The 21,978-nt window shown below is 41.9% G+C and overlaps 1 protein-coding gene across 1 annotated transcript in view; it reads left to right on the forward strand.

Annotated features, from left to right (window-relative positions):
* Positions 1–887: 887 nt before the first annotated feature.
* APIP (APAF1 interacting protein) overlaps positions 888–21,978 on the forward strand; it is a 31,809-nt gene continuing 10,718 nt past the window's right edge. Inside the window, exons 1-5 of the mRNA XM_019519957.1 lie at positions 888–1,157; positions 6,635–6,735; positions 9,849–9,897; positions 17,800–17,917; positions 19,866–20,001. Of these exons, the coding sequence (XP_019375502.1) occupies positions 888–1,157; positions 6,635–6,735; positions 9,849–9,897; positions 17,800–17,917; positions 19,866–20,001 (674 nt within the window). The remainder of the gene's footprint in view (positions 1,158–6,634; positions 6,736–9,848; positions 9,898–17,799; positions 17,918–19,865; positions 20,002–21,978) is intronic.

Here is a 21,978-nt window from a genome sequence, read left to right on the forward strand (position 1 = left end):
AGCACCCAGCTGGCTTGCAACCCTAGCACAACTCCCCAGGGCCATCTAACGCATGATCTCACAATGGAACCGTCAGATCTCGGGATTTTTCTCTTCTGATGCATGTAGAGCAGTGCCCAGCAGGTAAGTCTTCGGAGGGGAAGTGTGGGGTGGAGGGATGGGCCGGAGGGTGGGGCAGATCGAGGCCCCCACAGTGAGGTAAGGAGTGGAATGGGCTGGGGTGAGTAGGGTGCTGGGGCGGGTCACATGAGAGCCATGGGAAGCTCGTCTAGAGGTGCAGGGCAGGGCGCAGCTCCCCGCCACTGTGCACACCCCTGGGGGAGTCATCAGGGGCATGTGCCCCCCAAATTTGTGCATGGGGAAAAGGCGGGCTGTGGGCTGAGGCTCTGCACCCTGCTGCCTTTGCCCCAGGAACAGCAGTATGCCATGTTGTGCCTCCTGCCACCAGGCAGGCAGGGGACATGCGGCTAGTGTGCAGTTCCTGGGATAAAGGCAGCAGGGCACAGAGCTCTGGCCTGCAGCGGCCAGCTTATCTCAGCCCCACACGTAAATCTGGAGGGAACATGCCCCCCATGTCTCACCCAGGGATCCGTGCAGCAGCAGGGAGCTGCATGCCACGCCGCACCTCTCTAGACAAGCCACCCGCAGCTGTCTCAAGACCCACCCTGGCCCCAGAGCCCCATTCACCTCAGCCCCTACCACACTCCCTCCCTCACCATGGGGACCTCAGATTGCACCCCTGCCCCCCAAGTCCCTTCCTTCTCCCCTCTGCCCCTTCCTCTCCACAGACTTACCTGCTGGGCACTGTCTGTGAGTCTAATTTTTTTAATCGCGGAACTAATCACCATCAAATTTTTTTAATCGTTTCACAGCCCTAGTAGTTAGTCATGGCAGAACATCTGATGAAGCTACAGCAGTACAGGTGCAAATACAATGTCAACTGGAGCAGTTCCTACCCAGTAAAAGAAAGCAGACTTTCAGATGAACATGTATTTTGCCTTGCTTGCTCAGAGGACATTAGTATCAGGAATTCTGGAGTAAATGACCTCAAAAAGCACCCTGAAACTAGAAAGCATGTAAATTGGGCTGAGGCCTCAACACCACAACAGTCAATAAAGGGTATTTTTAGTCCAGCTCAGCAGACATTTAGGCAGAAGGTAATATAGTTTTTGTATAAAGCTCTGACCTGTTAGAAGTTAAATAAGTGACTAATGGGATTTATAAACAAACAGTCAATATATATTGGTTTATACTTAAAAATAGCATCTTGTGATTTACATACCAACTCTTGATTTTTAAGACTTTATCTTGATTTTTGACCCAGTGGGGTTAGCAATACTGTACTTTTCCATAGCAAAGCCAGGGTGCTACTCACATGTTCATGTGCTGGGAGCCAGCATTTGCATTGAAGATACCAGTTTACCACTGTTGTCCACCCACAAACCAAAGCGCCAGCTCCAGCTGGGACAGTTCTGCAACCGAAGCTGAAGCCTGGGGTCCACTCCCAATTGAGCATGAAAGTCCTATTTCAGGAAATGTGCTTCTGGAACACATGTCCATCTGGACTCCAGGAAAAGCCCTCTGATTCCCACACTGAAAACCAGACACATGGCAATTGTATAAGAACAGGATAATTGCCTGGGCTGGAATTGGGCAAGGGCATTAGGGCTGAGGTTCCTTTTCTTCTAAAAATGGCAAGAGTATCTTTAATTGGGAGTTCTGCTTTACATTTTATCTGAAAAATAGCTGTGCCAGCAGCACTGAGATTCTTAATGTCCAACTGGGAGTCTGATTTGGTATGCAGCTCAGGAGCAGCATTCACCCTCTGAACTGTGAATCTGTAGCAGTTGTGTTGTGATTAGAGTTTACTTGTCAAATTTTGATCTGCCCAAACCAACATCCAACAGGATTAAAGTCTACATGGCTGCAAGAGAAAGTGATTAACCTAAAAGAGTTTAATTTTTGGAAACACTTATGGCAATACAGAAATCTAAATGATACTTTCTTAAATATGAGAGCTTGTTAAAACTCCTTTCAGTCTGATTTAATAAAAGTTGTATCTTTCTTGACACCGCATACTTTCCCAATCCTGTTTCCTGCATACGAAGTAGTTAACTAAGTGCCATAACACATCAACGAATGTTTATTCAACTCTACATGTAGAATCATTTTGTCATTCTTGAATGTTAACATAAAATACTGTTAGGTAAAAGCAGCAACTAAAACCTATCCTTTTCTGGGTATGGGACAAGGAATCATATGTTGGAAAAATGTATTTATGTTTTTTTATTCAGTGAGACAGATGCTTTTAAAAGCAATTGAATTTATAGTATTGTTGTTATCTAAAGAAACCTGGTGATGATTAATGCAAATCAGTATGAAATAGGAGCTGTATCATTTAATCTGTAAAATATCTAGATTTTTGCACTTTATAATCGTTTCCAATGGAAATGTGAGTTGTCCCTAAGAACATACTATATTCCTTAAAAGATAACTTTAATGCACATTTACCCCAGTGTCCAAAAAGCTTTCTAGATTCATTATAGTCCAGGTTTTAAAATGATCTGTAAAAGATGTAGGAATGGGCTTAATTAAAATTATCACAGATTGTCCAAACTTTTTCTATAGTTCACTCATCAAAAGGGGGAAGGGAGGGAAATCTTGTGTACCTAATAATCAAAGGCTCTTTCACAAAAGCAGCAAGATGCTTTGGTCCTTTTCCTTTCAATTCCATGCAAGGAAAAATTTTCATAATGAAGTTTTGGATCTAACCATAACCATTGGTTTTCCTCTTTAAATATAAAAGTCTAATCCTTTTTCCAGCAGTGTAATGAAGTATCAGTTCATGCTTACAGCAAATAAAACACTGTAATTATGGATCTATATGAATCGTACTGTATTAGATCTGATTAATTTTCTTCTCTTTTCACAGTAACTATTAAAACCTGGTAAAATAATCACCCTTTTAAAGAGGTAAAATCTTTCAGTGAAGGAAACTCAAGGCTAAAGATTCCTTAAAACTTTAATTGTAATATCCATTAGATTCATGTAGCTTATAAAGGCTGCCTTTCTGTTTTTGCTCTGATTGGAAATGTTCTACTAAGTATATTTTGATAAATGAGACAAGTATAGTTCCCAAATACTCATTCTTCCAACTATACCATGATTCTGAAAAGACTTGAGTGCTCTACCAATAAAGCTTTACCAATAAAAAGCAAGCGCTTCTATGAGTTCAGCATCTGAACCCTAGTTTTGTTGTTCACTACTTTACTGTATGTAAAAATTATGGTCACATTTAATTTTGATAATTCTACCAAATTCTGCTGGCAAGCCCAATCCTCAGAACAATTTCAATTTTGAGTTTCAATATAAAACTATTAGAAGTAACTGATCTACTGTAGTATTTGTATTTTTATTTTCAAATAAAATATCTCCCTTTATATATTTGATGGTATACACTCTTATTAAATAATCATCATACATATGTCCATAAAAGTCTGTTATTTAATAGACGTTTACATGGATGTTTAAATTATGAATGATCACTTTATTTTTAGCTGTTGCAGATTCTCTCTGTTTTGCAGAGACTTACAAAAATGCACAAAGCTGTTTTATTTATTTTGTCCAGCATTGTAAAAAAAATTGCCAGGAGTTTTAAAAAACATGCACTTTCAACAGACTTCATTTAAAAAGAAAAGGAAAATCAAAAACATTAAAGAGTTCCCAATAACTTTGCAAAGAATTTCAGAATTGCAAAACACACTCCATATGTTTCCATGATCAACATTAGCATCAAGCTATTTAAACAAACAAGTGCTATGTTCCATGTTTACATGGTTATCGTCCTTCTCATAAAAATTGAAACTCTCCATAAGAACCACAGCTATTAATGTATGTATAAAACAGTTGGCAATTGAGCACACATTCCAGGATTATTCTTTGATAAATCTAGACTAGCTGTCATTTGTACAGCCACTTTAAATCTAAACACAGAAACCACTGTACCTCTCATTTCTTATGTTCTCATTTCTAATGTTCTTTTGAAAACATTACTGGATCTGTTTCCCTGTCATGTAAAACAAGACAAGGTAAAAGAAACTGCTTGCTAAAATGCACAACAGAAACTGCAGAAGATTATAGATATTTAATTCAAGCAGAACTAAAGTGCATTTTATCCAAAGGAGTCCATGCTGGAAATGCCTAAGCATTTATTTTTACAGTGGTGAAAAATAAGCCATTAAAATTAAATTAGTTAAAAAATCTAAGATGCCATCAAGGGCCAAATTAGAAGTTAGTTTTAAAATGAATTTTATATGAGATTCCTATTAACAGCTACAATTTAACATTCTTCATTTTCTGTGGTCTGGCAGATGTCATGCAAATGCACACTGGAGCAACTCTTCAGTTCATGTAAATCAGCATAGTTCTACTGAAGCAGGGACAATTACACTGAGTTGCACCAGCAGAAGATCTGGCACATTAATTTTCTCACTCAGTTGGCATAGGCAATCCAACTCTTTCTCATGCCTTTCCTGCTGTCGTCATTTTAGCCTAGTTTTTACACACACTCCAAATTGCAAAGAAAAGTATCACAAATTTCTGTGAGCTCCAAGAAGAGATTGCTGTTTTATATTGACAGACTGTGCTTTATAAAAAAAAAGCTTCTAGACCAGTGGTTTTCAGAATTCCAATCACAACTTTGTGTACAGCATCCAAAATTAACTAAAATTGGTTCTTTATGAAAAGGACTATATGAGGAACAATAGCCAAATTGGAACAATAGCAATACCCTCTGAAGTTGAAGCCAACTCTTCAAATGTAGATGCTTAAGAAACAAGTGCATTGAAGAACGTGTTACTGCATTGCAAGTTCAAGATTGAAGTATTGATTCAGGCTTGATCAGTTTATGAAAAGGATTATATGATGTGGTTATTTGCATCTTTGTATAAATATGCATTTTACTGTTTGCAAATAAATTGCTGATCTGCACCCAAGAACATGAGGCTGCATGAGAGGTGCTAAATAAAATATTGAAACCATTTTAAATTCTAACAAGTTATGGTTTCATCAGCTTCCCTAACATTGGATACACAGTGATATTTACCCAGCAGATGCTGCAACTTCTTACGTTTCTTCCATTTTTTAACTGTACATCATGCTAAAAGGGCCCTGCGTTTAAGAAGTTGAATAAATAATTGTGTTTTTGGACCATTAAGGAAATCTGAAATATTCTGTCTTAGATGAACTATAAGTTTGTGTGCGACAGTCAGCCCCCTTGGGAACTAGATACATGTACAATAAATACAATACAATATGACAATAAAAACAAGATTAACAATCACTCATAAAATGAAAAATGTTTTTCTCTTAAAGAAATATTCCAGTGGGACAATATTGATGCTAACTAAAAATGTGAGGAAATCTAATGCTAAAAATGGATAAATGTGAAGCCACTGAAATAATTGGGTGAAGTGAACCTTCTTCTTTGGAAGTTATTATTTGCATGCTAATTCACAAGAAAATGAAACAGTTCTAATGCTTACACAATGTGATCCATATATGGCCATAATTATAGTAATTATGTCTCGCAATATAGTCATAATTGATATTTCATAGCAAAGTTCCTAATTAGGAAAGTAGGCCTTTGGAAAATGATTAAAAATAATTAAAGTCCTGAGCTTTCCAAGGCTTGTTAGAGCTAGAATCTATTATTTGTACTTTTAAAAGCATGCCAAAAATAATCTAGAGATGATGGACAGTTATATGCATATTCTTGTGCATTAAATGGTAACTCTTCTTTCTAGGTAATGGTTAAATCAGAGTAGATTCTCTTGAAATGGGCATTAGCCTTTGTAGCTTGGTCTTCAATGTTTGAAGAAGCAAACCCAAGGAAGGAAAATTTATTTAAAGCATAGTAGAGGAAATAGACTCAAAATGGGTGATACCTTGCAATTATGACTGATTCAGTATGGGGAAAGGTGATGGGCTGGCTTAATCTTTTTTTTTTTTTTAATATCAATATAGATGGGCCTGATAGATGGCCCGCTGACTTCAGCGGTCTTCGGATCAAGCCCTTTGCCTCCAAAGGCTCACCTGATTTTCTGATTTCATGCTTTTTAAATGCCTAGAGTAACACAGATGAAGTGCCCAGAGTAACTGGGCTTATGCTGTTGCAATTTTTTTCTATAACTAAAAAGAATCTTTTTATATAATGCAGGGATGTAAAAATCATCCAACCCCACACACCAGATGAGGGGCTTGGGGCCACTGTGCAGACAGGACTGGGCTCATAGACCTGTCTCACTCACCAAAGCCAGCACACACGGATGGTCTGGAGTAGGTACCTCATGCAGTGCACATCAGCCCTGTGTGCCATGTGCAGCACACGTCAGCTCCAGTCTGGGGCTCACACACATAGCCATCAAGGAGCTTATGCTACATGAGGTGTCCATGCCAGACCAGTTACACACACCACTTGCAGTGCATGGAACTAGGGCCAGCATGTACCATATGCAGTGTGCAGGGCTGATCCAAAACTTACAGATCAAATCTAGCCCACCAGCTATAGATTTGACACCCTTGATATTTTGGATTCTGAAGTAGACACTTAATTGTGTGGTTTTGTGTGTTTTAGGACAAGTTGCATCCAAGAAATCTAATTCCAGACCTCTGTAGACAGTTCTATCAATTAGGCTGGGTCACAGGAACTGGGGGAGGAATCAGCTTGAAACATGGGTAAGTATGCAGGTTTGAAGAGTGCTAGTGCAAATGATGAATTGTTTTTATTCATTACAGTTCCACGAAGGATGGCTAATAGTCAACAGTAAGGCATTATATGTTTAGGCGTGTTGCAGGTGTGACATTCTTGGTGCCTAAGAAGGAAGTCTGTATTCTTGTAGGATAACTCCTAAAAGTGTATCCACAGCAGGTAATACAATCAGGATAGCAACACAAAAACATGGTAAAAATAATATTGATGCATATGCAATGCTAAAGAGTACTGCTTTGGGGATAGACACACACAACGCTTAAAACAATTTAAAAGCAGTTTAAACTTGAAGCAGACAGACATATATAATAAGCCTGTTAAACTGATTTCAGTCCACCTGGAACAGTTGAAAAATGTACCTGGAATATGAAGTGCTTTTTTTGAAACAGTTCAATCTGAACTGATTCAGTGTTGTGTGTGGACATCAAGTGGTCTGTGACATAGGCCTGGTCAGTCCTCTAGGCATCCCCCACTGCACTGCTACTCATCCCCCACAAACCCACTGCTGCAATTGGCTATTTTGGTATGCAGCTAGAACTCTGCTGTCCCCCTTTCCCTTTGTAGGTGCTTTTTATCCACAAGCTGCCTTGCACTGCTTGTCATATAGAATCTATTTTTCTAACAGCCAGCTGTGTCTTTATTCCCTACTCACTGCAGCCTAGCATCATGCCCCCATCAGCCCCTGGGAACCCAAAAGCATGGGTCCAAGCATTCCCCACCCCCATCCGCCCAAGACAAGCAAGCACACTTTTGGTCAATTTCAAACTATTGCAGTTTATTAAACTCATGTTTAGGGGCGAAGGGAAAGCAGAAAAGTGTAAAGGTCCCCAGCCACAGGTCACCCATCATGGAGTCCCCAAAGTATGGGTGCTAGTATTCCTTCCCACTTCTTGCCCGCTGAGAGGCCTGCTGGGCTGGGTACTCACTCCTGCCCCCTGGTGTTGTAGCTGCAGCACTTCACACAATTGTGAACTGGTTCCCAATCAGTGACATTTTGGAACAGTTCAATTATGTGTGTCTGTACCCTTTGTCTGCTTTTTCATTTTCCCTGAAATATACCATCAGCTATTCTAGTTGCATTAGTTTGAAAATCTTAATGGATGTAGAGCTCCTCTTAGTGGCTACTGAAGGAAAAGAATAGCAGTAGTAAGTAAACCACAGAAGCAGGATAAACTTGATCTTAACCAACAAAGTAGCAAAACCCTGGACACTTTGCAGTGCCTGATGTCTTACCCTTCCACATGGCCATGTTGCTGTCCAAGCACCTGGTATGAAGTCAAGCCTTCAAATTCTAAGTCTGAGGCTGAAACTTGACTACATCTGCTCCTGGCTACATTTCAACTCCATCTTATTTTCCATCAGCGAAACAGTGACAGTAGTTTCAGAGGGAGGTTATGGGCATTAATTATTGCTTTTATAAGTTGTCTGAAGTTAAGAGATCAATATAGTTCTGATCAGTAACAAAATATGAAGTGCTTTCTTTTGTTGCTATATGGTTGGAGCTGGCTACATCTGAGATTACGTAGTAAGAGCAGTTATAAAATAGTTTAGGATTCTGATCAGCAGTTCATTCATTTATATATTGGCTCACAAAATACAATGGTACAGTACATTTGAATGTGTACCCAGACATCTCATCTAGCACAGAAGTATGACATGGTTATTTCTCTACCTATAATGGCAATAACCATTCTTAAGCAAATAGCAATGCACCAAAGAGATAGGAAGGAGGCTTAGAAAATTCCAAGATGGGTAGAATGTGAGTGACAACATTCAACTGTAATTCCAGGTTTAATCTTAAGCAACCAATCCTAATGAGCATTGTTCACTAGAGACATCCTGTGAACTGTAAAAATAAATTCACCTGTTTGGGAATAGGACAACAGTTTGTAAAACAGATCCATAATTGTTTGTCAGATCTTACATTTTAGAGACTCTATGCCATGGTCAGTTTGTCATTAACTGTTTAATTATAGAAGAAGGTTGTATATGCATATTCTGTTTAACTAGCAATCAATTTATAATTGGATTGCTTGATACAAAACTCCTAGGTGCCTTGCTCACAGAAAGGTATAAAATAATTAATTTGGTTTCATTAGTACTAATGCATCAAAATTAAAATTTGTTGAAACTCCATGTTATATTTCACAAAAACATGTTTTGTCTACATTGAAAATACACCAGAGAAAGTACTTTGACTCTTGTTAGACAAATGCAAATACTTCACTTTCCTTATGAAACTGATCCAGCCTTTGTTCTGAACAGGTATCTGTAGCTTGACTAATCATTCACTAGATGTCTCTATACTACCTATTTAAAATGTGTCCTTTGAAGCTGAACAGTTCTTACAGATATGACAAGAAACCCTTATGACCTTCATTCGAAATGTTTCACATTACATTTTAAATCACTCTAAATGCATATAAAGATTTGTTCAAGTTATTTATCCACATAAGCCATGCACCACAACCTTCATTTCTAGTCAAACTTAAAACTGTTCTTTTATACTGAATTATTCGCCATGTTTTTCAATACGAGTTAAAAATTCATACATTTAAGAAACCTAAGGTCATGTTGTTATACAGATCAAAGTATTTACCAATAAGTGTATTTACAGTGTAGAATGGTAAGGACAATTACAAACACTAATAGCTAATCTTAAAGATTTGTCAAATATAGGTTTCTCACTGTTTTTCTTGAATTGCTAAGTGTCTGCTGTGTTCCATTTTGAGGAATGTGGATTTTACAACCTATGTATGCATTGGGGTAGGGTCTTAGATTTTTGGTTGGTGGGAAGAGAGATGCTGGACATGAGTGTATGTCTTTCAAAAACCAAGTATGACATTTCTAGGCAATTTTAGAAGGTTGTTTATCTGTTGGCTAGTCTCAAACCATCCACCTGCTAAGGAAGGCCAGGAATTGCATTTTGAAAACTTTTTGTGTTAGGCAGGAAAAATGTTACTGCATTATTATGCAAGTTAATTATTAACAAGGGAGAATACTAACATTACCCTTACAATTCCATATCCTTTAAAATGTATGTTTTACATGGAGCTAAAATATTCTACTTTTTCCCTAGTGATGACATCTATATTGCTCCATCAGGAGTCCAGAAGGAAAGAATTCAGGTGGGTACAACTGCTGTTTTTACTTTGGTTCCTGAAAAGGAACTGTAGCAGGGCACTTAAGTGCCTCCTACTTGGAAAACCAGAGTAGTGGCTCAGGTGCTGGTTGCTAGGGGCAACCAGGAGGAGCCCACACCTGGTGAGTCAGCTGACCAGAAGGGGCAGGGCTGACTACTATAAGACACAGACTGGAGGCTGTGAGTGCCCTCTCTCTGCTGGCAGCCAGGAAGAAAGAGTACTGCCTGACTAAGGGAAAGAGATCAGCCCTGAATGTAGGAAAGAGAAAAAGGCCTGGTTGTATAAGCCACTAGTTACACTGGTGAGATGTGGTGTGATTTGGAGAACGTTTAGCCATGAGGTTTAGCTTTGTGTTATAGCCCAGGGGCTTGTGTTATTGTTTTTGATGTTGTTACACCGGAGGACCAGGTGAGGCTATTAGGGGTTGGAGGAGGCCTCATAGGGGCTCCACGGTGTCGTGGGGACCCTGGCGCCAGAGAGGGCACAGCATTTGGGGTGCATCAACCCAAGTCCTGAGAAGAGGAGCAGATTTGGGGGGGCCAGGCACAGTTACGGCCACCTGAGCCCCAAGGCCCCAGTGCGGGCAGAGCCCCAGAGCGGGCGGCGCGAAGGAGCCCCAGAGCGGGGGCAGAGATTGACGAGTGCCAGAAAAAACAGTAGCAAGGCAAGCCAGAAGCGCCCGTGGGGCATGAAGAGTGAAATTGACCAATCAAAGTCCGGTACATCTGCGAGGCTTGGGGCATGGTACAGGGGTGATTGGAACCACGCGTAGCCCATAAGACTGGGGTGCCCAGAACCCTGTTACAGAACCAAGCCGCAGGGGGAACCAGCAGAACCGTAGAGAACAAAGAGCAGCCTCCCTACATAACTACAGAACATCAAAGACGTGGTGGGTGAGATTGTGAGGGTGCTTTAACACTGACTTGGCATGGTAGGGGCACTAGGGGAGATCACGGCCACCCCTAGGATCCTGCGCTGTTACAGGAACAGAATCATCTTAAATGATTAATTCTGAGCTTTCTTTCAAAGCAGTTTTGAATTGTACATACCACTGATTAGCCTCATGAGACCACTGGATTTCAGTGGGCATGTCTACATGTACATTAATACACTGTAATTACAGCACATTTAGTTTACTCCCTGTAATAACAGGTACAGACTAAATGTGCCATAATCAGCACTAGTATACATTAATGCCAGCCCACACTTTTTAAGTGACACTAATGTGCAGTAGATTAATTCTACTGCACATTAGCACATTAACATGTTCTTTTTGTGTCACGCTAATGCACAGTAGAATTAGTCTACTGTGCCATTAGCGTCTCATGTAGATGAACCCAGTTAGTATTTACATGTTCTTAAAGTGACAATGCAGTACTTGTTTCAGTGCCCTACATAGGTTAGTCCTGTTGATTATTATTCTTGTCGTCAACTAGCCCAGACAGAGATCTGAAATCTAGTCCAACATTAGGTTTGTTTTTCAACTCAGCATTTTCCTGGTTTAATACAGATTTCATGCATCTTTGCTTGCCTATAATTATGTATTAAAGCCTCTGTTCTAAATCATTTTATATGTGTAAGTCATTTGTCTTCATCTTTCATGTAGGCAGATAGGCCAAGGTTATCCTGGCATGGGAAGGTCTTATTTCCATTCCTCTCTTTCCAAAAACAAGTATTCTTGGTGAAGAGAAGTATATATTGCCAACTGATTTATGGCATTGGGAACTCCTCCAGTACAGAAACAATGTGGAGCAGGATTCACTGTTCCACAGATCTGAGATAACAATCTTTTTGCTGTTTTGAGACTTGGATTTCCACATAATGATGATAACCATATTATCATTAAATGTGATTACAGAAGAAAAGGGGGCCATAGCAGAAGAATTCACGTTGTGACCCCGTCAGGTAATATCTGTGAATCCTGCTAACACTCCAAACCACAATTTTGATTCTACAAATTTACCAGCTATATCCAATCATAATAGCTTGTGACCAAAGACACGAGCTGTGTTTAGGGCCCTACATACCTTGAAGGGTTTTCAATGGCAAAGAAGAACTGATTGTAAATCTATGTAAAAGTTCAGTGCAGTGTCTTGTGTTTACAAGAGATGCACGATGGGCCTCATAATAATTGTCTTCAGTACCTGGAATTACTATGGTGATTGAAAAACCACACAGACAGTTTGGAAGTGCCATATTGGTTAAAACTGGAACCAACATAATTTCTACAGCAAAAAGACTGAAGAAACAACATTCAAATTCTGACCATCAAACTCAACAGAATCAAAGATTTCAGTCTACAAACCACCTAACAAGTGATCACTCGCAATAAACCATGGGTGATTATTGGTGAGTTTAACAGCCACGCCATACAATGAGGCTACGATGAGACTAATAAAGATGACAAAGCAATAGAAGCTTGGTTGAATGCATACCAAAGTAGTTTAATCCATGACCCAAAGCTACCCAAATCATTTGACAGCGGCTGCTGGAAACAGTGATACAACCCTGACCTTATATTCACCAGCAAGACCGTTACTGAACTAGGTAATAAAATGGTATTAGACCCTATCCCACATTCCCAACATCAACCAATTGGCATTCTGGATTCAGATCAAAGCACAGTAACACCTATAACAGTGTCATTTTGCTGATGTTTCAACCTTAAAAAGGCAAACTGGAAAGCCTTTTTAGAATACCTTGATGTCAAAACCATCAAAGCATTGCCTGAGAACTGTGACTGGTTCATGAAAGCTGTACAGAAATCTGCAAGGAAGAACATCCCATGGGGCTGCCTGTCACATGAATTACATCCCAGGCCTCACTCCTCAAACCACTGGCTTATACAAAGACTACAGATGACAGTATGAGCTAGACCCTTTTTCAGCAAACACCATCACTACAGGCGAGCTCATGTTAACCATCACAGAAAAACTCGGGAAATCCTGGCAGACTCTGATCGAGTCAAATGATATAATACATAATAGTTCAAAGGTATGGGTTACTATACATAAACTAAGCAACAACCCATGAAAGGTATATCAACATCATAATGTCACCTCTAACCAAATTGTTCACCATATGCTTCTCAATGGAAAAAGCACAAAAAACAAAAACAAAAAAAAAAAACTCAGACTGGAAAGATACAAGTACTCTAAAGACCTGGGTTTTACAAGCCCCTTCTCAATGACGGAGCTGAATGCTGGTATCAATGCAGTGAAGACTGGGAAAGCAGCCAGCATATACAACATACGTACTGAACAAATCAAGCAATTCAGCCCCCAGACTCAAGAATGGCTCCTTTGTGTATACAACTCATGCACAGCTAGTCAAAAAATTCCAAAGATATGGCAGCATGCTCAGATAGTGGCACTTCTAAAGACAGGGAAAGATCCAGCTGATCCAAAGAGCTTCAGACCTCTCTCTCTGCTATGCCACACTATGACAAAAGGTGCCTTTCAGGTCCAGTATTAATATGGCCCCGTCCTTGTCTCTGGGCAAACCACCCACCTTGCTCACCTGCCACACCTGATTGATAACTAATTGTGATGTTAAATAGATGGGAGGCTGCCCTTTGTGTGCCCAAATGACTGTGGGCAGTAAGTACATGTTCCTACCATCCCTACATGCGTCCCATGCCTCGCTGATGCCTCACTGTGTGATGATACTTCAGCTCAAGGCTGGGCCAAACTGGGCACATAGTTGTATCTTTAGCACACTGCCTGCTTTAGGGCCACACACACACCACCCCCCTCTCACCGGGGCCTCTCACACTGTATTGGCTCTCACTCAGTCTCTTGCATACTGCCTATCCAGGCAACACTCACTCTGCTCTACTCCTTGGAGATCCTCAGGCTTCTCTACACCCCTCAGCCAGCCCTGATGTGGTCTTTTGGGCCTCTCCCATGACCCTCACCTGAACAGAACTAAGCAATTACTCAACTATGGGCCTGCTTTGACCCTGGCCCCTCACTGGACCCCTACGCCCCTCAGGCCACAACTCCACCCTTTTTCCGTAGGGCCTGGGGTCTTCCACCCTCTAGGGCTCAGCTGCTACTCCCAGAGGTTAACTGGCCCCACAACTGGACCCTGAAACTCTCAGGGCCCAGGGTCTTACATCTCCTTGGGCTCAGCTGCTGCTCATTCAGTGTGCCTGCCCCCCACTCCAGGGTCCAACACTGCATAAGACTCAGATGCTTCTCAATAAGCTTATCTGGCCCCCTCTCCCCTGGTAACCCACCCAAAGGCAAGGGCAGGGATTTAGGCGCCCCGACCCGCCTTACACCAGGTATGTTCTCAGTCCTGGTATTTGATTGGCCCTGCCCTGCCACAGGCAGGACCACCAGGCCTCCCTATTCCAGCAGGATGTAGTTTTAGGTTATGCCTAGGACCACTGAGCATTCCCCCTTCCCCATAGCCTCACCCTTACCTCCAAGATATTCCTGGAACAGGAGCTCCGCTGTGCAATGTTACTCACAGATCCTGGGGAACACAAACTGCTCTGCTTTTATAACAGAGCTCTCTAAAATGTCTGCTCTCCCAAAATGGCTACTCATATCAGCCACCTGGCAGCTCCCTGCTCTAGCCCTTAAACTGACAGACACCCAAAAGGGTGTTCTGTCACACACACATAAACTGATACTGCACTGGTTTGCCCCATACGTAGGTAAGTACCTAATCCCCAAACAGGTTGTTTTTTGCCCTGGAAAAATAAACAATAAGCCAGCTACTCAATCTGGCTTAACATACTGAGGGTAGCTTTGAAAGAGGCCAAATCACCAGAGCTGCGTTTGTCAACTTAATAGCTGCCTATGATACAGTTAACCACTAACAACTCCTCCACAGAGCCCTGGAAATGACAAAATATCTACACCTTACAGAGCTGACACAAGCCCTGCTTGAATACAGATGGGTTTTTTTGTCAAACTGGATGGGAAGCAAAACAGATTGAGGCAACAGATTAATGGCCTCCCCCAAGAAGGCATACTTGCATCAGTGTTATATAACATCTATATAACTGACGAAAAACTCGATTTGGAAACAAAACATTTAATCTGTGGAAACACCCTATACATAACAGCTCAAAGCACTGGCTTGACCAGCCTGAAATGAGGAGCTAGTCCCTCAGCCATCTGAACCACTGCTCTGGCTCTCAGTTTCTCCACTGCCAAGTGTGCGTGCCCTGTATGGGAGAGATCATACATGCTAAGCTCCTTGACCCCATTCTGAAAGATGGCTGCTGATGTATCACAGGATGTGTGAAGCCTACAAGCCTAAACAGTGTATATCTGCTGGCTGGCATTGCTCCACCTGACATCAGAAGAACAGTAGCCATCAGGATAGAACGAGCAAGACAGACTGAAGATTTGAGGCGCCCACTGTATGACCATCGCACAGCACAAAAATGTCTGCAGTCACGCAGCAGCTAACCTCTCAATGCCACACCCAAGGAGACATGACTATAGATGTGGAACAAGAGGCCTGAAGAAAATACCTGACTGAACCAATGATCATTCCAGCAGCTGAGTCCTTACCAATAGGGGCTGATAAACCATGGAAAAGGTGGCAGTGTTTCAGCTGCCTATGTACCAGTCAGCTGCTCCAAGGAACAAATGAAGAAGTGGGGCTATACCATTGGTTCAACCACCTGTGACTGCAACACAGAGCCTCAGACTATGCAACGCCTACTGCAGTGCCTGCTGCTTGAAGGCACGTATACAATAAACAAACAGAAGCATGTGTAACAAAATGGTCAAATGTATAGAGACACAAAAAGAAGACAGAAGAAGCAAAAGGTGGAAAACTGTGGCAAGATGCATCATAAAGTTCAGTGGCTAGGTATCTAGCTTGAGAGTAGGCATCAAATGGGAGTCTGTATTGGGTCCATACTGTTCATTATCTTCATTAATGACTCAGAAAGATGAATATACAGTTAGTAAGTTTGCTGGTAACACCAAACTGGGTGCAGTCGCAAACAGTTCAAAGGACAAAATTAGGATTCATTGTTCTAAATTGGGAAAATATTCTAAAATAAACTGGATACAATTTAGTTAGGACCAGCATAAAGCACACAACAGTTATGAAGGAACAATCAAATGCATGAGTGCAAAATGGTGAACAGTTAGGTAGACTGAAGTGCTACAGAAATGGATCTGGCGGGGTCTAGTGGACCATAAACTGAATATAAATCAAAGTTACCAAAAAAAAAAGTATTGTTACAAAAGAAAAATTACTAGCCTACTGAGATGAATTACCATTCAAGTCCTAGGAAGTGATTCTCCCCCTTCATTGAGCATGGTGAGACCTCACCTGCAGTTCTGTGTGTAGTTTAGAACACAGTTTCAAGAAAATTAAGGACAAATTAGAAAGAATCAATAGGAGAGTTACAACATTTATTTGAACTTTAGAAAACATGGCAAATAAGGAAAGGTTGGAGAAATTGGGATTATTTCATCTGAAGAAGAGATGACAAAAGGGAGAGATTTAATAACAGTCTTGTTACTAAAGAGGTTATTGTAAAAAGGATAGCAATCAATGTTTTTTTCATGTGTTCTCAAGCAATGGGACACAAAGTAATGGTCTTAAATTGCAACAAGGGAGATTTTAGGTTAAATATTAGAAAACTTCCTAATTATGATGGTGGTTAAACATTGGAAATATTTATCTCTAAAGATTGTAGAACTCCTATGAATGGAAGTTTTAAGTGCAGGGTAGACAAACGTTTGCCTGGGATGGCTTACACATGGATGATCCTGCCTTGAGCTGGGCTTTGGACTAGCTGATCTGAGTTTCCTTCTAGTCTTGTTATTCTATAATTCTTTGTGTGTAGTTAGTGGGCTGGACTGAGTGCCCGCATTTAACAAGATGCTACATCGCCGTAGTGACAAGCTATGGCAATGTAACCTGTCACTACAGCAACAGAGCATCGGCAGGCACTAACTGTGATACTGCAACTACTGCACAATAGCAATGAGCTACTGTGTAGTAGGGTCAAAAATGACCCTACTGCACAGTACCACTGAGTACTGCACAGTCATTTAGTCATTAGAATGATGTTAAATAGATATTCTCCAATCTAAAATCTGACTGGGATGGAGAAGAAACCTATATGCAAAGAATGTAGTTAAGGTAGGAAGCAACTAACATGCAAAGACTGAATCAATTCAGCCTCAAGGTTTTTGTCTACTTAGCCCCTAAGACAGTTTAGCTTTTTTATCAAAGGAAAGAAAAAATGACATGCACATTTAGTACTTGTTTTAGCAAATGACATGCACAATGAATCTTAATTTTAAAGGTAAATGGCTTTTTGTAGCTAATATCAAAAAGACTTTTTTCAAGGACCATTGATTCTCACAAAGACTTATTTTCAAGAACCGTTGATTCTTGAAAAGTATTGTTTACGTTAATCAGCTAAAAGCAAACATAAATAAATCTTTTTTATTTAGAAGGGAAGTGAAATTTAGAGGTAGATTTCATGGATGTGGCCAGTTTTTGCAAAATATCACAGAAATGGACAAAAAATATACAGGTATCTGTTTGAGTCAGTTGCTTCCTTTTTTTTTTTCTACCAGAGCTACCTTCTTTGCATATGGGTTTCTTCCTCATCCCAGTCAGATTTTAGATTGGAGAATATTTATTTAATATCATTATAATAAGGAGGATATGTATTAGCATTTCCTCGTTTGTTTTACAAGACAATGAGAATAAATATAGCAGAGCCTGGAATGAATGAATAATAATGTTTTGAAGTAGTGCATTACAGCACCATCACAGGCAAAACGCACACAGGTTTTTTTATTAAATGTATTGTGCATCTCCCCAAAATAAAAGCAAGTCTGTTTGATGGACAGGTGTCACAGTGCTTAACTACTTCCACCTATTCCTCAGCCAGAAGATCTGTTTGTTTGTGACATAGAAGAACGGGACATTAGTGTGCCTCCACCACAGAAGAAACTAAAGAAAAGCCAGTGCACCCCTCTCTTCATGAATGCCTACACTATAAGAGGTAAACAACAAATAAACTCTTTGCCCCTTCTGAAGCTTCTTTGCAGTCTTCTGCCATAGATAAGTGTATTTTGGACTTCTTTGGAAACCCAGTAGTTTAATAAAGTAATTGCATTGTTTCAGTAACCCTAAGACATAGGGAAATATGAGTAGATGAATCTACTCAAAAGGAGGCTAGGTGACTATCTAGCCTCCTTCTGAAGAGCTCCAGGGTAGAAGCGAGCACCACTTCCGTTAGAAGGTGGTTCCAGATCCTAGCCGCCCTGACTGAAGTAGTGCCTCCTGATATCGAGCCTGAATCTACTCTCAGTCAACTTATGGCCGTTATTCCTTGTTACTCCTGGTAGTGCTTAGGGGAACAGGGACTCTCCCATTGCCTACTGGTCCCCCTTGGCCAGTTTATAGATGGCCACCAGATCCTCTCAGCCTTCTCTTGTGGAGGCTGAACAGGTTCAGGTCCCGTAGCCTCTCCTTGTAGGGCCTGCCTTGCTGTCCCCTGATCATGCAAGTGGCTCTCCTCTGGATCCTCTCGATGCTGGCCACATCCCTCCTGAAGTGCAGCACCCAGAACTGGACGCAGTACTCCAACTGCAGCCTGACCAGTGTCACATAGAGGGGGAGGATCACCTTCTTGGACCTGCTCGTGATGCATCTGTAGATGTATGACAAGGTGCAGTTAGCCTTCCTGACCGCGTCCTTACATTGGCGGCCCACATTCATCTTGGAATCAATACTGACTCCAAGATCCTTTTCTGCCTCTGTGCTGATGAAAAGAGAGTTCCCCAGCCTGTAGGCATGGTGCTGGTTCTTCCTCCCCGGGTGCATCACCTTGCACTCGTCAGTATTGAATCCCATCTTATTCTTGTCCGCCCACCCCTGTAACCTGTCCAGATCTAGTTGCAGGGTGCTCCTCTCTAGTGTGCCCACTTCTCCCCACATCTTAGTGTCATCCACGAATTTGAACAAGGTGCTTTTCACCCCCTCGTCCAAGTCACTGATGAAGATGTTTAACAATGCGGGCCTGAGGACCAAGCCCTGGGGAACCCCACTGCCCACATCCCTCCAGGTTAAAAGTGACCTGTCCACCACTACTTTCTGGGTGCAGCCCTCCAGCCAATTTGCAATCCATCTGACTGTGTAGGCATCGACACCACAGTCACCTAATTTTTTTAATGAGAATGGGGTGAGAGACAGTGTCGAAGGCCTTCTTAAAGTCCAGAAAGACTACGTCCACCGCAACACCTGCATCCAAGGATTTTGTGACCTGGTCATAGAAGGCCACCAGGTTGGTCTGACAGGACCTGCCTCTAATGAACCCATGTTGGTTGCCCCTAAGCGTAATCTCCCCTGTTGGTCCCTCGCAGATGTGCTCCTGGATAATTTTCTCAAAGAGCTTCCCCAGGACCGAGGTAAAACTAACAGGCCTATAGTTTCCTGGGTCCCCCTTCCTCCCTTTTTTGAACATGGGGATCACATTGGCCCTTTTCCAGTCTCTGGCACCTCGCCAGAGCACCACGAGTGCTCATAAAGCTGTGCCAGGGGTCCCACAATGACCTCTGCTATTTCCCTCAACACTGTAGGGTGGAGATCATCAGGACCTGCTGATTTGAACATGTCTAGTCCCACTAGAAGTTCCCTGACTAGGTCCTCACTGACCCTGGGCCTGGCTGCGCCCCCCCTGGGTCTGTTGGGAATCCCGGTTGAGGGGATGATCGGGTCCCTGCTCAGAAAAATGGATGCAAAGAAATTGTTAAAGAGGAAGTAATTCCACTAATTACTTTCTTTTATCATATCTTTTACTTCTCTATATATCTGAACATTTATCCTTTGCAAGTAAGTTTACCCAACAGAAATAAATTGAATATATGAAAATAAGCTTCTTAATATACAGTAGAGAGCTATAGTTTAGCATGAATTATAGAAAACTGTGTTTATTCTTCTCCCTCTAGGAGCAAGTGCTGTAATCCATACTCATTCCAAAGCTGCTGTTATGGCCACTCTTCTCTATCCAGGAAGTGAGTTTAAAATCACCCATCAGGAGATGATAAAAGGAATCAAGAAATGCAGTTCAGAAGGCTATTACAGGTACATTCCCATTATAAAATTGGGTTCATGTTATTTGTTCTTTCCTCTGATAGAAAAGCCAAACTGTCGTAGAGGCTAAGTACAGACAGTCAGAAAGCCCAAAGCTGAATTGATTCAGTTTTTGCAGGTTAGTCTAAGGTGCAAAGATTGAACCAATAAGCAAATGAACAGACATTCACTTGTGATTCAGGAAATGCAGCCACATGCCTGTAGTGATGCAAGCTAGAAGCCAGGGAGCACTGGAGCACAGCTTTCTGGCACATAGCCAGCATGGGCTTTGTGTTTGCTTCCTCTTCCTGCTGCCCCAAAGGTCTCTGGGATTTGCTGTCCAGACTCACAGTAGTAGGACTCTGCAAGGTGACTTGTCTCTTGCTCTTCCTGCTTCCAGGTACCTCTGGGATTTGTAGTCTACAGTCACAGCCAGCATTAAGCAGAGCAGGGCAGCTCCATACTTGGGGGAAGGAAAATTTAACCTTTGTCCTTGGTCCTAGACTCCAGCAGCGGTTTGTCTGGGGTCGCCAGTGAGCCGTCCCTCACTGCTCCTGCTAGGGAGTAGAGAGGTGGGGCTGGCAGACAGCCCAGCCCAGCCCAGCCCAGGGCTGCAAAATCCTGGGATGCTGGGGGACTCTGATTTAACTTGAACCAGGAATGGGTCTGGGACAGAAGTTTCATAAACTGGTTTGACCTAAATCATTTAAGTCTGATGCTACCAGTTTTATCTTAAGCCAGTTTCAGCCATTTTGAAACTGGCATATGTGCACCGAACTTCTATTCTGTTACAGGTTTAAAACAGTTTCTGATCACTTAAACCCATTTATGTGTAACTTCTGTCATTAGCCTAGATGACAAATAATGAACTTTGTGCATTTAATCTCATTATTCATTACAGTTCCTGCCCCTAGAGGGAGAAGAATAAACACATTTCTCTAATTCCTGCTACACCATGCTTACTCGTGCATTTAAGTAAGCAATATTTGTAATTTGTTTAAAGGAACATTCAATAGTTCTGTGACTGTTGGGGGGATGGGTGGCAACACTCAACATGCATGTCATGGACCAAAGCCCAAATACAATAAGAGGAAATAGATAACTGCCTAGAAGAGAATGTTTTCTGATGTAAAAATAAATAAATAAAAAGCTCTCCTATTATTAATTTGAGTGACATTTATGGCAATGAATGCAATGAGGCTGGACAGCTTAGGCATGGTGCTAAAATAATCGGCTTATTAATATTGTTTCAAGGGTGATCCTGAACCTGATTAAAATAAATTATTCAAGAAGAGTAAGGTTGAATCTGATCTAGCCATCATTTTACTCATAGTTTCATAGTTGGTAGGGTCAGAAGGGACCTGAGCAGATCATCAAATCCACCCCCCTGCCATGGTAGGAAAGAGTACTAGGTCAAAAAACCCCAGCAAGGTGTTCATCCAGCCTTCTTTTAAAGACTCCCAGGGTAGGAGCCAGCACCACTTTTCTTGGAAGTTGGTTCCAGATCCTAGCCACCCTGACAGTGAAGTAGTGCCTCCTGATATCTAGCCTGAATCTACCCTCTGCCAGCTTGTGACCGTTATTTCTTGTCACTCCTGGGAGTGCTCGGGGGAACAGGGACTCCCCCAGTGCCTGCTGGTCCCCCCTGACTAGTTTGTAAACGGCCGCTAGATCCCCCCTCAGCCTTCTCTTGTGGAGGCTGAACAGGTTCAGGTCCCTTAGCCTCTCCTCGTAGGGCCTGCCCTGCTGCCCCCTAATCATGCAAGTGGCCCTCCTCTGGACCCTGTCCATGTTGTCCATATCCCTCCTGAAGTGTGGCACCCAGAACTGGACACAGTACTCCAACTGCGGCCTGACCAGTGTCGTATAGAGGGGGAGGATCACCTGCTTGGACCTGCTTGAGATGCATCTGCGGATGCATGACAAGGTGCAGTTAGGCTTCCTGACTGCATCCCCACGCTGTCGGCCCATGTTCATTTTGGCATCAAT

The sequence above is a fragment of the Gavialis gangeticus genome, unplaced genomic scaffold, assembly GCF_001723915.1.
Source record: "Gavialis gangeticus isolate Ggan-Ray unplaced genomic scaffold, GavGan_comp1, whole genome shotgun sequence".
In the NCBI taxonomy this organism is placed as follows: domain Eukaryota; kingdom Metazoa; phylum Chordata; order Crocodylia; family Gavialidae; genus Gavialis; species Gavialis gangeticus.